This window comes from Pan troglodytes, chromosome 16 (genome assembly GCF_028858775.2).
Source record: "Pan troglodytes isolate AG18354 chromosome 16, NHGRI_mPanTro3-v2.0_pri, whole genome shotgun sequence".
Classification (NCBI taxonomy): domain Eukaryota; kingdom Metazoa; phylum Chordata; class Mammalia; order Primates; family Hominidae; genus Pan; species Pan troglodytes.
This window is the reverse complement of record NC_072414.2, coordinates 51,090,808-51,108,489: the sequence shown is the minus strand read 5'-3', so window position 1 is coordinate 51,108,489 and position 17,682 is coordinate 51,090,808. Positions and strand designations below refer to the sequence as shown.

The 17,682-nt window shown below is 36.4% G+C and overlaps 1 protein-coding gene across 28 annotated transcripts in view; it reads right to left on the bottom strand.

Moving 5' to 3' along the window:
- Positions 1-44: 44 nt before the first annotated feature.
- Positions 45-17,682, bottom strand: part of RNF111 (ring finger protein 111) — a 163,874-nt gene continuing 146,236 nt past the window's right edge. For 9 of the 28 annotated variants that reach the window (XM_063795060.1, XM_063795078.1, XM_063795080.1 and 6 more), the window contains 7 exons: positions 15,169-15,517; positions 12,202-12,327; positions 10,670-10,796; positions 6,696-6,788; positions 5,315-5,410; positions 3,827-3,930; positions 45-1,693 (listed from right to left, as the gene is read on the bottom strand). In XM_063795060.1, the coding sequence (XP_063651130.1) occupies positions 1,576-1,693; positions 3,827-3,930; positions 5,315-5,410; positions 6,696-6,788; positions 10,670-10,796; positions 12,202-12,327; positions 15,169-15,517 (1,013 nt within the window). In that variant the 3' untranslated portion in view covers positions 45-1,575. Of the gene's footprint in view, positions 1,694-3,826; positions 3,955-5,314; positions 5,411-6,695; positions 6,789-10,669; positions 10,797-12,201; positions 12,355-15,168; positions 15,518-17,682 lie in introns of all 28 variants that reach the window. The other 19 variants (XM_063795072.1, XM_063795076.1, XM_063795062.1 and 16 more) reach the window with 3 other exon arrangements.

The following is a 17,682-nucleotide window of genomic DNA, read 5'->3' as shown; positions in this document are numbered from 1 at the left end:
TTTAATGTAAACTGTTTTTATAAAAACTAATTATGAAACACAAAGACAATAGAAATATAAGTTATTTATTAATCAATCCACTTACAAAGCAGGTGGCTTAATGCAAGCTTATTGACATCTTCACATATGATCCATGGGAACATGTCCTCCACATACAGACAGTGATATTACTGACTAGATGCATTTGCAATCTGGGGCATATTAAGCATATTTAAACAAATAAAATTAGGCTATCCTGTATATGAAAGTATCTTGATAATAATATGCATCCTGAAGTAGATTAAAACTTCCTCCAAAGGAGAAATGTTAGTATGTTAACTTAACTTTATATTCTATATTATGCAGTAAATCTTAACTATAGAAATTAAAAATTTTAAATCAGTGATCGACTCTTGGTAATGTATGAAGTGGGAGTATATAACCATAGCAACAGTAGGTTGACAGTATAATTTGTGCCTCACAGTATCTGCAGATTTACTGTTTTCAAGTTTAGAGAGAAATAAAACAAGAGACATGTAGATTCAGCTGACTTTATTTATCTTTAAACTAATAAAAATCCCTTAAAAGTGATCCTGGGACCTTTATAAGTTCTATGAATGCACAGATACCTGCCAGTGACTTAAATTCCAAATCTTGACTTAATGTGTCTACAAAATCAATGTAAGCAGATATCTTAACTTTTCGTGCTTAGCAGAAGACAACAAATTCTACATGTCTTTTTCAATTTCCCTAAAATTTTGTTAAATCTGCAAGTATGTACAATCTAGCTAATTGAAATTAATATTTAGTGTTCATCAGAGCTGTTTCACAGCAGCAAAAACTGAATCAGGGAAATAAAATTCTAAATGATGTAGGCAAAAGATGAATGCAATCAGAACAGCAGTCTAAATGTATGATATCAATATTCAACTCTTATCTGCACTGTGTTGAAAGGAAAAGGATACACCAAGAAAATTTATACTGATCACTCTGGTGATGTGACTACCACCTGCATCTGATTTATATGGGTTGTATTCTGTTCCCAGTATTAAGGATGGTATTTAACTCAGAACTCCATATAGTAAATATACAGCAGCCATTTTGTCCTAATTAAGGAATGTCTTAATACACAATATTATCATTTTCTAGAGGATCTTTATACATTAAACTAAAGTACATGATTGATTAAATTAAAGGTTAGTAATGGATAAAAAATTCATAATTATCAAGGCTTGGTACTATGTAAAAAACAAAAAGACCACAAAATTCTACTTACTAAAGCAGCTAACCTTGCCTGCAAGTTTAGGGTCACAAGCCCATAATATGTGCAAAGAAATGCAATACAAGGAACCATGCAAAAATACAGTAAAATGATACAGAAAAATGTCAAATCTAGAAAAAAAAGCTTTTATAAATACATCAAAATCAACTGTATACATAAACTGTAGGTCTAGCATTAGTTGTACCATATAGCAGAGCCAGCACTCTAAGTTCAATGCTTCCAAATCTGCGCAGGTAAGTCATGCCATCTTTGGTTGACTGCAGTACCAGGAAGGATGGGAATGAGAGGGAGGGCAAGAGTTCTGAAACATGGTGTCAACTTTCACTTGGCAGCTGGGCCTCAATGTCCACTCTGCATATGGGGCACTTCTTATTGGTAATCAACCATTGGTCAACACACACTTGGTGGAAAAGGTGCATACATGGAAGACGTCTATTATTGGCAAGAAAACAAAAAGCAAAAATTAATTTTATGATAATTGTACGTAGTTAACAAATTATATATGTAATAATTCAATAATGTTTTGAAGGTACTAAGCATCTTCCTCTTCTATAAAAAACACATAGATTAAATTAGCACTCTGGGCAATATAATATATAAATGATCAAGATAATTAACTTTCAAAGCTACAGGACCAAATTATATAAAATCTTAAAAACTGTAAGAACACAAATTACACTGCCAATTATTCCAGTTTTGTTTTGGTACAGGAGCTGCCAATGCCCTGGAGTTAGTAGTATGTTACCTGTCACATAATATTGCAAACATATTTTTAAAAATCAAATCATCACTGTATTTGTAATGCCCTTTAAAAATACATATTATCTCAAATATATATTTATTACATCATTTAATTCTCTCTCAAAAACATTACAATTCATGTGGCAAATATATAGTAACTACACTTTCCTCACTAAAAAATGTCTTATTGTGCAATGTTATTTTCTATCAGGAATATCTTTACACATTAAACTTAAGTACATAACTGATTAAAGGTGAGTAATACTTTTTTCATGGAATAATTGTTATATACACTTAATATTGTGCTACTGTTTAATAGGTAGGTTAAAAGGAGATGTAATGATTTGTTTGTTTACATCATGCCAAATTACCAATTAGAAATTGAGAAATAAAGCCCCCAAGCAAGATAGGGTAACATTAAATCTGAGTGTTAACAGTGGAATAAAAGTTACTGACTCGTGTCCATTTCTACTTCTAGCAACTGTTAAGAATTTTTATACACTTTTCAGACTTCCTAATATCTTGTTAAAATAATAGCTTTAAAAAGTATCCCAATTATTCCTTGAACAGTATTGTCAATACTGTAAAAGCAATTAAGTTCCAAATTTATAAACCTTCATTAGAAATACAGTGTGCAAATAATCTTATTTGTCGTATGGTAGACAATTTTTTTCTCAGCCAACTGAAGAGGTACGACAAAGTTATCCTTATAAATTAGGGCAATAATATTACTACAAGGTTCTGTTATATATGATATAGAACCTGTTTCATATGGCATTATGTTAACATTAAAAAAAAGAACAGGAAGAAAACAATTACTTAAGTGATTATACAAAGTAAATGCCTAAAATTAATATAGGGTTAACATATTAACATTTTCTAAACAACAAAGGTGCAAGCAGGGAATAGTCCTACTAGTTTAGAGGAAATTTTATGACAAAACCAGTTTATAAAAGATGCTATAGCCGAGTGCAGTGGCTTACGCCTGTAATCCCAGCATTTCGGGAGGCTGAGGTAGGTGGATCGCTTCAGCCCAGGAGGTGGAGGTTGCAGTGAGCTGAGACTGCTGCCCTGAGCCTGGGCAAGAGAAGGAGACCATCTCCCAAAAAAGGAAAAAAAAAAAAAAAAGATGCTGTAAAACAGACTGCATAGGACTAATCTGGATCCCTGTTTAAGTTTTGAAGAACACATTATAACTTTCTAGGACCTCCAAAGCCTCTCAAATTCTCATTTCTGCAAGATTTACAGAAGACAATTTTGACTACGAAATTTCCCTGGCCAAACCTTGTGTGGCCCTACAATAGGCAGTATATTTCCCACTCCCATGTTGGTAACATAGATACTTTAATCTTTTATTGTTTCACTCGCTAGATGAAGCCAGTTCTACGTGCCAGAAATTGGTAATAGTATATGCCAAGAGTAATCTTTATTTGGTTTCCAGTTTACTTTTACTCTTTTTTCAGAGACAGGGTCTCACTCTATTGCCCAGGCTGGAGTGCAGTGTGGTGTGCTCAAAGCTCACTGCAGTCTCAAACTCCTGGGCTTGAGCCATCCTCCTCCCTTAGTCTCCTGAGTAGCTGGCACTGCACGTGCACACCATCACATGCAAATAATTGTACTATTTTTCTTTTTTTGTAGAAACAGAGTCTTGTTATGTTGCCCAGGTTGGCCTCAAACTCCTGGCCTCAAGAGAGCCTCTGGCCTTGGCCTCAAAAAGTGCTGGAATTACATGTGTGAGCCATCATGCCTGGTGTAATTTACTTTTCAAATAAAATCCCATGTACAGTTTTGACAATGGATTTTAGATAATTAATATCTAGTTACCTCACATCTTCACCTTCCTCTAAAATAGACAAACAGATAGTACATTTTTCCTCTGTGTCTTCCTCAGTCCCTTCTTCCCCATCTTGTTTGCAGTGCAGTTTCCTCTGTGAGAACCAATCAGTTGTTACCTTATTAGTAGAGATGACATTATTGAACAACTGAGTAAAGTCTGTGTTTATTTGAAAAACAAAACAAAACAAAACCACATATTCACCCGCACTTTTTTCCCAGGTAAGACTGTCATAAATAAATGGATGAATTAAGTGACTATCATCAATTAAGTATATTTTTAAGACCCTCTAATAATTGGGATCAAAAGCAAAATCAAATTTAACAGAAATTCATTCACTTAAAAGCTATTACTTTTAATCCACAATGAGAATGATAAACAATATAAACTATTTTTATCCTACCATGAGCATAAATAAGTTTTATTTTCTTAGTGAATGTTTCAAGTAACATCCATTTAAATTAACATTAGTTACAGTATTTAACTTGGACAGTTGAAAACTTGAATGTACTGGTAATACCTCAATACTCTTTGAAAATAGATGAAAAATACAGAGAATAGTAATTTTCACACTTTATGATTATTCTTTACATAGTATAAAGGAGTCTCCAACCCCTGGGCTGCAAACCAGTACCAGGCTGCACAGCAGGAGGTGAGTGGCAGGTGAGCGAGCATCACTGCCGGAGCTCTGCCTCCTGTCAGATCAGCGGCAGCGTTAGATTCTCATAGAAGCGTGAACCCTATTGTAAACTGTGCATGTGAGGGATCTAGGTTGCATGCTCCTTAAGAGAATCTAACTAATGCCTGATGATCTGAGGTGGAATAGTTTCATTCTGAAACTACCCCCTCTGCCACCTATCCATGAAAAATTGTCTTCCATGAAAACTGGTCCCTGGTGTCAAAAAGGTTGGGGACCGTTGGTAGTGAGCATGGTTTAAGACACGTATTTAACATGTCTACCCCATAACTGTATAATGCTATACAAGCAACTGAGGGTAGAGTAGAAGAAACATACATCAATAAACTGTCCGTCAAAATAAATTGCTAGTTAAAAAAATTACAGTACTGCCATATGATGGAATTCTGCATAAGCTATTAAAAATAATAAGGGTGATCTGTGGGAGCTAATATGGCATGAAAGGCAATCTGCAAACTATGTGGTTATCATCTCCTTTTGTGTTTTTTTTAAAGTAGACAAAAATATATATACATATGCACATTATTAGAAAATGCTAAAAAATATCTAGAAGAATATCTGAATCCTTAACTATGATTTCACTTCTGGGAAGAAGGACTAGGGTCTGCAGAGTAAAAAACTGCAAAGTATATATTTTTTATACTTTCCAAAATTTTTAAACAATATGTATGCATTACTTCAATAAAAATGTCATTGCTAGAGTCTACAAATTCAAAAAAGGTATATATTACATTTATGCCTTTCAGTAACACTCCAGAAGTTTCATAGAATAAATTCTTACCTTTTTGTATTTATGTGGATATGTACATCTTTCAATTGTCCCCTGGGATGCTCCACGATTGACATTTCCTAATCTTTCTTCCAAATGAATCAGTTCCTGAAAGTGAAGAATATAATGACTGGTAAAAGCCAAGATGATTATTCCTTGAACAGAACTGTCAACATTGTATAAGAAATAAACCTCCATACTTAGAAACTTGCAATATAAATACAGTGTTCAAAAAAACTTACACATGACAAGTGGTTACTTATATATAAGTATATATATAAAACAGTTTATATGTTGCCCAGGCTGGTCTCAAACTCCTGGCCTCAAGTGATCCTCCCACCTCGGCCTCCCAAACTGCTGAGATTACAGGTGTGAGCCACCATGCCTGACTTAATGATTCTCATAGACAGTAAGGCAAATGGTTGTTTATCATGTTTTCCTCAGCCAACTGAAATGGTACAGCAAAAGTTATCTTTATAAATTACAACAATATTACCACAGGGTACTATGTAAGTCAGTATGTATGTATGTATGGAGAAGATGAAATAATTCTAGTAAATTAAGGAACCAAATCAAACAATAGTTCTAAGTCACACTGACTCCAACTTCCAAACTGACATAAAAAAAACACAACGGGGGCCGGGTGCGGGGGCTTGCGCCTGTAATCCCAGTACTTTGGGAGGCCAAGGTGGGTGGATCACTTGAGGTCAGGAGTTCAAGAGCAGCCTGGCCAACATGGCAAAACACTATCTCTACTAAAAATAAAAAAATTAGCCGGGCGTGGTGGCGGGCACCTGTAATCCCAGCTACTCAGGAAGCTGAGGCAGGAGAATTGCTTGAACCCAGGAGGCGCAGGTTGCAGTGAGCTGAGATTGTGCAACTGCACTCCAGTCTGGGTGACAGAGCAAGACTCCATCTAAAACAACAACAACAACAAACAAACAAACAAACAAACCACAACAAAACTTTAAATCCCATTCGAATGATTTGTTCTTCCTGAAAATTCAAACAAGACTTTTAGCTACAAAGGGAATTACTTAAGTTTCTTTTTCTCTACCGATTTCTCTAAAAATTTAGCTGAGTCAAAAACATTCCGTTCCCCACCACATTTAATGGTATAGTTATATATCTAACATTTATATTGATTTAATACATTTTTATATTCTTCTATATTAGATATTTTCATTTACTCATCTTTAAATATTTCGGTAACTTTTGACCCTAAGATTAATAATACTTACAAATATTTCTGTAACTCCCAGAAGCAACATCAGAAAATCACGTGATTCCCAGCCACTGTAGCAGTCCTACACAATTGTGTATAGTAGTGTATATATACTCTCTCTGCATTAAAGATACTGTGACAAACATATTCATTTATTTCATTACATACCTCAAAATTGCCCCTGAAAGGACCTCTGAATGATGTTCCATCCAATCCTGATGAAATGTAACGGATGTGAGGATAGCCTGCCATATCAGGAACCTATTTCAACAGAAGAGATAGGCTAAATCAATTTTAAGAATAGACTTGTGATTTACTGTTAACATTGAATAATTCAAGACCCTCAGTGTTTTCAATTCAACTGCTCATAAAATTTGACTTCAATAAGAATACATAACTCCAACTAAGCATTCTGTAACAGGTTTAGGTTTCTGTTAAAATATAACCTAACTCTCCAAAATGCCCAAACTTAAGCCTGAGGCTCTTAGTAGCTCAAACTTGAAAAGAGTAAAATTGTCTTAAGATCCTGTCCATTTCAGAGAGCTTTATTAAAACAAACAAAAAAAATGCACACAATTTTCCAACAAAATTCGACTTCAAGATAAGTTTTTTACTTCACTTCTGTTAAGCTTCCTAACAGCCAAAGTACCCTATGCCTTTTTTGCTTGATTCTATTAGGGAAACTTTTAACACTGTTTTCTAATTTTTTGTTAGTTATAGTCAATCTTCATTATTTATGGATTACATATGTGTGAACTGACCCACAGGCTAAAATTTACTTGTAATCCCATAATCAACACTTGTGCTTTCAGAGTCATTCGTGGATATGACCGGTGGCAAAAAATTGCAGTTGCCCAACATGCAACTCTGTTCCCAGCTGAGGTAGAACAGGGCTCTGCCGTATTTGAGCTCCTACTATAAACCAGTGTCTTGTTTGCAGACTGTTTAGTGCCACGTTTTTCACAGTTTTGTGCTTTTTGTTGGTGATTGTGTTGTTTAAAATGGCACCCAAGCATAGAGCTGAAGTGCTGTCTAGTGTTCCTAAGCAAAGAAGGCTGTCATACACCTTATGGAGAGAATAAGTTTCATTCAGGCATGAGTTACAGTGTTGTTGGCCATGAGTTCAATGTTAATGATTCTACAATATTTTTTAAAGTTGTCTTTAAGCAGAAACACACATAAAAAAGGTTATACACTGATTAGTTGTAAACAGAGGTTTGCAAGGGTCCCATATTTGCTAATTCAGTGTTTGCAGCAACTGTATAGATCATAACTGCCATGCATAATGACAGTATTAGGAAAGGGCATTTCTGAGATACAGCACCATTCTTCCATCTTTATAAATAAATCTCTGACATTACTTTTTAATTAGCCTACACTGAATCACAACATACTTTAAGCAGAATTTATAGCTTTAACGGACACTTCATATGTGGAAAAGAATTTAAATAAGCAATAACTTTTAACCTTCAATAGCCTATTACTTAAATTATTTACAACTTTTCTTATAACCAAGATCATTACTACTCAGCAGATAACCCAACCTCCTAAACATCTTCAAAGAAATCGGAAAGGAACTTCTGCATCCCAAATTAACTAAATCTTCACTTACCCTGAAAAGCCTCTCCTCCCTAGTCTCTTTCCTCCAGCCTTTATGGATGAGCTTTTCTCCTATTCGAACTCAATCCTTATCACCCGCTCCTCCCTTCACCTGTTCACCCTGGGTCATGCTTACTTCACTACTTCCCACCAAGCCTCTCTCTCTTCAATATCTTCAAACAATTCCTCTCTAATGGTTTTCTGTCTTAAACCTAAAAATACCTTAAGTTTTTCCAAACCTAAATTCTCTACTAATCCTGGAATTACTGCCAACCAAATAGGGGTTTCCTTCACTTTCCCTTCACAGCCAAGCTTATAAAGCAAGAAGGCTATATTCACTGTCTCCATGTTTTCACTTCCTTACCGTACGTAATCTAAGAGGTGCCCCATCTACATCACTCACCATTACTGAACCATTCTGACACAAAAGACCAATAACCACTCTACTGCCAAATGCTTTCGATACTTTTCAAACTTTATTTTTTTGTGATGACACCATACTGACCATATTACAGTTCACCCTTGAACAACATAAAATGGGTTTGAACTGCATGGGTCTGCTTACATGTAGATTTTCTGCCACCTCTGCCACCCCAGAGACAGCAAGATGAATCCCTCCTTTTCCTACTCTTCAGCTTACTCAATGTGAAGACAATAAGGAAAGAGACCTTTATAATGATACACTTTCACTTAACGAATAGTAAATGTATTTTCCCTTCCTTATAATTTTCTTAACATTTTTTCTCTACTTTATTGTAAACTATCATTATCTATTGTAGACTATCATTATCACGTACTTATAACATACAGAATATGTGTTGATCAACTGTTTATTTTAGCAGTAAGGCTTCCGATCAACAATAGACTATTAGTAGTTAAGATTTTAGGAACTCAAAAGTTATACTCTGATTTTCGACTGTGAGGAGGGTCAACACCCCTAACCTCTGCATTGTTCAAGGGGTAACTGTATTTTCTGATATTATTTTAACTGTGTTTCTCAACTTTTCAAGTCAGTTCTCAGAATCCTTTGTTCAAAGCATAGTATTATCATTTAAATACAGTATTGTCATTCTCTAAGGTTTTTTCACCCTCTTGTCACTCTGCACATTTTTCCTGAAAACCTAATCCTCTTCCATGGATTCATTACCTCTATATACTGACAGATCAAAACATATGTTTAACCCAAATATCTTTGGAAATCCAGACCACAGGCTTAACTTCCTATTGGACATTCAACTTTCATACAGATTCAGTACATCCAAGACCTAACTCACCTAACCCCTTCACCCAAACCCTAAATATCTCTCAAATGTGTATCATCATTTTTATGCCAACTACACTTGCCTTCATTCAGGCATTCATCAATATTTACCTCTTCTACTATAATGTCCTAACTGGTTTCCCACATTTACATCTATTTTTCCACATAACTGAGGAGGTGATCTAACTATAATCTGATTAAATAACTCTAAAATCATAAATTTGATCAGGACATTTCCCCTTCAATGGTTCCTGAGTTCCAGTTTCTTGGTAGAACAGTTTTATTTCTCACTGCTGCCTGACCCTCACTCCTAAAATTAGAAACACCAGCTTACTTGGAGTTCCCAGTGCTTGTGCTATTTGCTACATCTTTACATGCCGTAACCTCTGCAAGAGCACCATTCCAAAATCCAGTCTGCTTAGAAGTCACATGTACCAGAAAGCTTCTCTGAAAGCTTTCCTGCAGTGCCTCTACCCACAACAACACAAAACGATTCCCTTTTCTGTACCATTTATATAACAAGTATGTAATACAAACAGCAAACGCAATGTATGTTTTGCTGAACTTGTCCTTTAGCACTTTACAAAATCTGAACCTGCTTAAATCAGATGTAGAGAATTAGTATAATCTTTCTGCAGATTAGAAAATCAGGCTGGGTGCCCTGGCTCAAGCCTGTAATCCCAGCATTTTGGGAGGCCAAGGTGGGCAGATCACTTGAGGCCAGGAGTTTGAGACCAGCCTGGCCAAATGGTGAAACCCCATCTCTATTAAAAATACAAAAATTAGCCAGGCATGGTGGCACGTGCCTGTAATCCCAGCTACTTGGGAGGCTGAGGCAGGAGAATCACTTGAACCCAGGAGGTGGAGGTTGCAGTGAGCTGAGATCATACTACTGCACTCCAGCCTGGGTGACAGAGTGAGACTTGTCGAAAAAAAAAGAAAAAAGAAAATCAAGTATGACTGCATCAGAACAGATCTATTACCACTTACGGCAAAATAACTGAAGCACAGTATACTCCTGACAGTGGATTAACAGTATCTTGGTATACAAAAAACCCCACACTTTTTTGTCATGTCGTACATTAAGAGTACATGTTACGATGCAAATTATACGTGCAGATTTTAATACATCTAATACCTTTTTATAGCACAATTTTAGCTAACAAGATTACTCTCAAATTCTATTAAAACATCTATATTAATATAGTGAAATATTTCCAATAAAATATTTAGAAAAGGAACTTTTAGAACATGTCAAAATTTTGAAAATTTTCCATTTTACCATTAAAGGAAGAGCTCCTAATTGTAAGTGATGAAGTCGAGGAGGTGCGTGATAATGGGCCAAGTGAGGATGCAATGCACCAGGTGTATAAGTAGCTGCAGTCACTCCAGCTTCAATTCCCAGTTCCCTAACAAAAGGATGAGAACAGTTTAATCCTCCTTAGGGTCTCTTTTTTATCAACAGACATGGGGAGTTATGTTTACACTTAAAAAAGTAATCTAAGGTTTCTTAACTTACAAAGCTGAGGAAAGATAATTTAGCCCCAAATATTTAACTAATAATTTCAAATTTATTTTAGAACTGAAAGCTCTAAAAACTTAAATTTTGTGACAATGAGGAGCAAAGCATTTCTACTTGGTTTCACATCTTACAAAGGAAGGAAATATATGGCTACGAAGTTCCCTTCCAAGATAAAAGTCTGATTCTACTTGAGGAGCATACAACATAGAATTTACTTTTTTGGTGTATCTGAATGTTACAGATGCTCTCTGGGTTTTTGTTTGCTATATATCATCTCTTGGTTGTTGACATTAAGGACAACTAGAATAGCAAACTCTTCTACACCTTATAAAAGAAGGGCAAACAAAATTTTAGAAGGGGTAAAACTTATATGCTAAGTCTTCATTTACTTATTCTCATTTTATGTTCTGCCTCAAAAGTCATTGTGGTTCAAGATCTCAATGAATGCCCACACACAATGGATTCAGAAAATTAATCTAATGAAAATCTGCTTCCACCTATCTAGGAAAGACCACAAGTCTAGGAGAAGGCAGGCTAAATTTCCCTTGTCAATGGCAGGTGAGGGTGGTGGAGCAAATCTGAGTACAAAGGTGGGGGTCAGATAAAGAAGATGTGAAAAGTAAGATCAGTCGAGGGAGTCAACTTTGGTAGTAACCCTGAAGAACAGGAAAAAAGGTCCACGCCTCTTACTTACATGGGAACTCTAAAAAACCTAAACTCACAGGAGAGAGTAGCATGTTGTTTACCAGAGGCTGGGGAGAGGGTGGGGGGTCATGAATGAGGAAAGGGGAGATGCTGGTCGATGGGTACAAAGCTTCAGCTGGGAGGAGTAAGTTCTGATATTCTACTGCACAGCATGGTGACTACAGTGAAGAATAACGTACCGTATATTTCAAAACTGCGACAAAAGAAGATTTTAAATATACTCACCACAAAGAAATGATCAATATTGGAGGTGATAAATGTGCCATTAGCCTGATTTAATCATTTCACAATGTATGTATGTATTGAAATACTATGTTGTACCTCCAAATATATACAATTATTATTTTTCAATTAAACATAAAATAACACCTAAAAAAAGTACTACTCCTGCTTGATATGGTTCCCTGCCCCAGCTCCTATTCTTTCCTCTCCAAACCTCTATCTGCCCAGAGGCAGTGTCTCAGTTAAACTGGGGATTAGGTTTCTCCACATCACCCTTCTGCAAAGCAATCAATCACAAGGCATCTCTTCCAATAGTTTTACCACAAGCTGTGAAGCACTGTTTTGAAATTAAAGAAGATACTGACCAGGCAGACCTCTCTGGAGCCTGTCGAGGATGTGAGGACATAGTCTGAGGCACATGAATATGATGCCCATGACCATAGTTTGGGTGCATCCTATGTGGATGGGGTGGGGGGCGTTCATGTGCCCGCCTGGAAACACAGAACACAAAAAGACCACTGGAAATAATTGAATAATTGGTTATTTCTTTTCTTAATGTAGAAAAAAATCCCTAGTATTAATACTATAAACATCTATAGATTAGTCATAAAATAAATTTTATAATAAATTATAAAAACATATAAAATTATTTGTTAATAAATCAAGAAACCATCACCTTCTCCATAAATTCTAATTGCTCATTTATTCCAATGCTTCCAATTCAAATATCACCCAAGGAAAAAGGTAATTTTAACATTATCTTGTATACCTTCTTTACAAGTGATATTTTAAATAGGAGAATAATAGGAATTAAATAAAAATAAAGTTTTTAAAAATTAAATACCCCAGGCAAATGTTGCAGGCACAAATAAATTATTGTATATAAACATTAAAGCAGGACAAATTGAAACCTTAATTTTGCTTCATTTACTCTTATACTGTAAAGACATTCAACCATTTTAATGGATGAAAGTTTAAGAGAAAACAATGTTAACCTTGTGCATTTTTTTTCAAAACACATGTAATACAAGTTAACACACCTAGGAAACGTGTATTTAGCTTGATTCATACTTTTTTTTTTTTTGGAGAGGAAGTCTAGCTCTGTCACCAGGCTGGAGTACAGTGGCAATCTTGGCTCACTGCAACCTCTGCCTCCCAGATTCAAACAATTCTCCTGCCTCAGCCTCTCAAGTGGCTGGGACTACAGGTGCATGCCACCACGCCCAGCTAATTTTTGTATTTTGAGACGGGACAGGATGTTGGCCAGGATGGTCTCAATCTCTTGACCTTGTGATCTGCCCACCTTGGCCTCCCAAAGTGCTGGGATTACAGGCATGAGCCAATGTGCCCAACCTCCATTCATACTCTTTATTCTGCATCCCAGTTTACTGTATTTTCTCTTCCTAAAGTCAGTTAACAGAAGACACTAAAAACAACTTAGTTTCAGGGATTCATTTTTTGCTTCTTTTTTTTTTAAGCGGCAGAATCTTGCTCCCGGATCAAGTGCAGTGGCACAATCATAGCTCAGTGTAACCCTGAACTCCCGGGCTTAAGTGATCCTCCCACCTCAGCCACCTGAGTAGCTGGGACTAAAGGTGTGTGCCACCATACCCAGCTAAGATTCATTTTTATAGTCTAATTATTTTATATTAGTTTTTAACACAATTACAGATTTTGCATGTTTATTCTAAACAACAATTTGCCAGTTACTGGAGGATAAGACTGTTAAACTGGCAATTTTCTATATAAAAGGTTACTATATTAGAATGGCAGCAACGGCCAGAGATTTGGGATACAATCTTAAATGACAGAAGTAAAACAAAAAGTTACACAAGAGAGCTGGATCATTAATTAGATCGAGAGTTTGGCAAACAGGTTATGTGAAGGGTAAAACGGGAAATTTTTTCAGCTCTACAGGCCGTATGTTCTCTGTTGTAACTACTCAGCTTAGCCTTTGTAATGTGGAAACAGCCACAAACAACAGACACTTTTTCAGTTTGTTTGTAACTGAAAAACTGCAGCTGTTTTCCAATAAAATTTTGTTTACAAAAATCAGTAGGCAGAATTAGACCAATAGTTTGCTGATCTGAATATGAAAATCAGATCCTGAATAATCAAAAGAAAAAAAATGATTTTCATAAACTTGAAGTACAATATTTTCACTGTCATTCACTGAAAATTCTATTAATACTTTCCTTCCCTCTCGTTAGTAACATTCAAATCTTTGATATCTTTAGATCTTATTCCTCAGAATCATCAATTTTAACACTGATTTTTACCACACGATATTGCAGAAACACACAGACAAAAGATTAGCTCACATCAGACCAGTCTGCGTACTTTTTTTTAATTGGTTTGCATAAAGAAATTAGCCTGGGTCATATGGTAAAACTGGTCAGATTTTACTAAATAACCTGGTATAAACTTGTTTTTTCAACACATACAATTTAGGGAAAGGCAGGGGAAGGTTCTCGTTAGCAAAGAATCAATTTCTTAGTGAACTGAGGATTTAGTATAGTTACTTTTTTGGGGAGAGGGGGAGAGACAGGGTCTCGCTGTGTCACCCAGGCTGCAGTGCAGTGGCATGATCATGGGAGGATCACTTAAGCACAGGAGTTCAAGGATAAAAGAACTATGGTTGCACCACTGCACTCCAGCCTTGAACCCCTGGGCTCAGATGATCCTTTCATCTCAGCCTACCGAATAGCTGGGACCACAGGAGTATGCCACTACACCCAGCTACTTCCTTTTTTTGGTGGAGACGAGGTCTCCTTATGTTGCCCAAGCTGGTCTCAAACTCCTGGGCTCAAGCGATCCTCCCGCCTCAGCCTCCCAAAGTGTTGGAATTACAGGTGTGAATCACTGCAGCCACCTATCTTTTGTTTTCTACTGTTGTTAAAGGACACAGGGTCTTGCTCTACCACCTAAGCTAGAGTGCAGTGGCACAGTCATAGCTCAGCTTTGAACTCCTGGGCTCAAATTATCCTCCTGCCTTAGCCTCCTGAGCAACTGGGGATTACGGGTATGAGCCTCACCCAGCTTATAGTTACAAGTTACATTATTTCTAAAGACTTCATGGTTTTTTTTTGTTGTTGCTGTTCTTTGTTCTTTTTTTAAAAAAAGAAAACAACAACAAAAAAAAACAGTATTTCACTGTGTTGCCCAGATGGACTCAAACTCCTGGGCTCAAGCAATCCTCCTGTCTCAGCCTCCCAAGGAGCTGTGACTACAAGTGGATGCCACCATGCCTAGTTGGATTTCAGAGTTGTAAAGACCAATGGAAGTAGAAGAAAAAGCAAACTTGACTTTCTTTTTAAAAACGTAAAACATACGTTGGATGCTGCATCATCCTCCTCCTTTGAACTTCCATCCTCTGCATCACTTCATGAGGATGCAGTCTCTGTGCTGGAGGTGCTGTGGCTGGAATATGGTGCGAAATTGGCTGGTGTGTAGGAGGAAGATGCTGAGGGATTGGTGCAGCTGTACTGGCTAAGTGAGTTGGTGGTGGGGGTGCCACAGGATGAGATGTTGCATGAGAAGATATTTGAGAATGGAAAGCATGTACAGGATGAGGAATAACATAATCCACTTGAGGCGGAGGCTGAGTCTGAGGAGGGGGGTTTCCATGAGAATGCGGGCAGGCAGAAGCTTGATGATGAAGTGGCCTTGTCAAAGAGGCATCTGCAAGAAAAATATTTTGAGTATGTTACATAGGCGCCATGCAGTTGAACATATATTGCTATTATACATTCCTATTGTACTTTTAAACATATTAGTATTTTATTTTTATGAATACTTTATCAAGTAAAGTATTCAAGCAACTTGCTCCCTTCTTACAATAATCTTGGATATCTTATGTCAATACATATATTATAGTTTAACTTCACTCACAGCTTCACAACATTCTATTATATGAACACACCAAAATGTACTGACAAAATCCCCACTGATAAAAAAGAAACCCAAATGCTATGATAAATATCTGTGTATATGCTCACTCCTGCACTCACTCTTTCATTTACACACATGTATACACACATATATAGAGATCATTTCTGTAGCATAAATTCCTATAAGTAGTTGTGGGACAGAAAGAAAAAAATAAATTTAGATGCCAGTTAATAAAAATACCCTTTCCAAAAGGTTGCCATAATTAATATTTCCATCAAGAGTACACAGGAAGGGCCAGGCACCGTGGCTCACACCTGTAATCCCAGCACTTTCGGAGGCCAAGGTGGGCAGAGTCACCTGAAGCCAGGAGTTCAAGACCAGCCTGGCCAACATGGCGAAGCCGCGTCTCCACTAAAAATACAAAAATTATCCAGGCATGGTGATGCGCACCTGTAATCCCAGCTACTAGGGAGGCTGAGGCAGGAGAATCACTTGAACCTGGGAGGTGGAGGATGCAGTGAGCTGAGATCATGCCACTGCACCCCAGCCTGGGCGACAGAGTGAGACTCCACCTCAAAAAAAAAAAAAAAAAAAAAAAGGAGCACACAAGAAGGCCTGATTACCCCCACATTACCACTAAATTTTTAAAATAAATGCCAATCTGAGAAAAATCTTTTATTTCTTGACCGCTTGTATGTCTTCTCAGAATTATCTATTTACATGCTTAGCCTATTGTATTACTCACCTTTTTCTTATTGACTTGTTAAGTATTATTTGCATATATGGAAGCTCTGTCATAATAGGGTGTAAACATTTTTCCACTGTCTCTCTCTCTCCCTACCCCATGTCATTATTCCTGTGCTACATTAAGGTGAAAGAGGCATATTTGTTTCCCATCAAATATGGACGTAAAGTCCTTAATAAGATGGCTCCTACCATTTCTTCATTCTACATCTTTATGTTTCAAAGAGACTGCTGAAAAATCTCTCTGAGGAATACACATCTTCCTTACTCTTAGAGATGTGCATCTACTTGACATGTAAAAAAAAAAAAAAAAAAAAAAAGTTTGTCTTAGATTTCAATACAAATTTCATTTTATTGGAAGATGTTCTTGGAAGTCTGATATAGACCAACAGCCATTCTCTAGTTTCATTACAGAAGTTTTCAATTTTTAATGCTTTTGATTCATTCAGCAAGGGCAGAAGTTAGGTAACAATAACTCAACTATATTTTCAAAGTATGCCTTGTTAGCATGTACTTAAAGGAAACTTTCAACAAATCTAATTTTTAAAAGTTGCAAGACAAATTTTTAAACCAATTTTCTAAAAGTTCTGTTTTCAAATCAATGCTTTACTCTTCAAGAAGGCACAAAGCTCAGTAGCTAGCTCTTAATCATAAAAAATGAATCCACTATGTTTTATGATTGTTAACTATCCTTTCTCAAATTCACAGCATTTTTTCTAGTTGTAAAGTTTTATATTTGTGTAATCATTATACAACATTCACAAATATTACAAAGCAAGAAGTTTTGTTTCAGAATGAGTCCATTTATTTAACTACTCTTCAGACATCACTTTAATTCACTGTTTAAACAAAACAGGTTGCTGACCATTTTAAAAGTGACATATTCCACATTCCCAAAAACCCTTTCCCTTCCTCTATTTGTGTTCCCAACAGTTAAAAAAAAAAAAGTTCTTGATATTGTTTCCTAGACGTTCAACATATCACTTGCAGATGTAATACTATGCTTTATTCCAACATTTACTCACTGCATTCCCATAGCTTTACAGTGTAGACCATTTGCTTTATGATTAATCGTAAGTAGCCTTACCTATACCTCCTTTTTTTTTTTTTTCTTTTTTTGAGAGGGAAACTCGCTCTATCACCCAGGCTGGAGTGCAGTGGTGTGATCTCAGCTCACTGCAACCTCCATCTCCCAGGTTCAAGCAATTCTC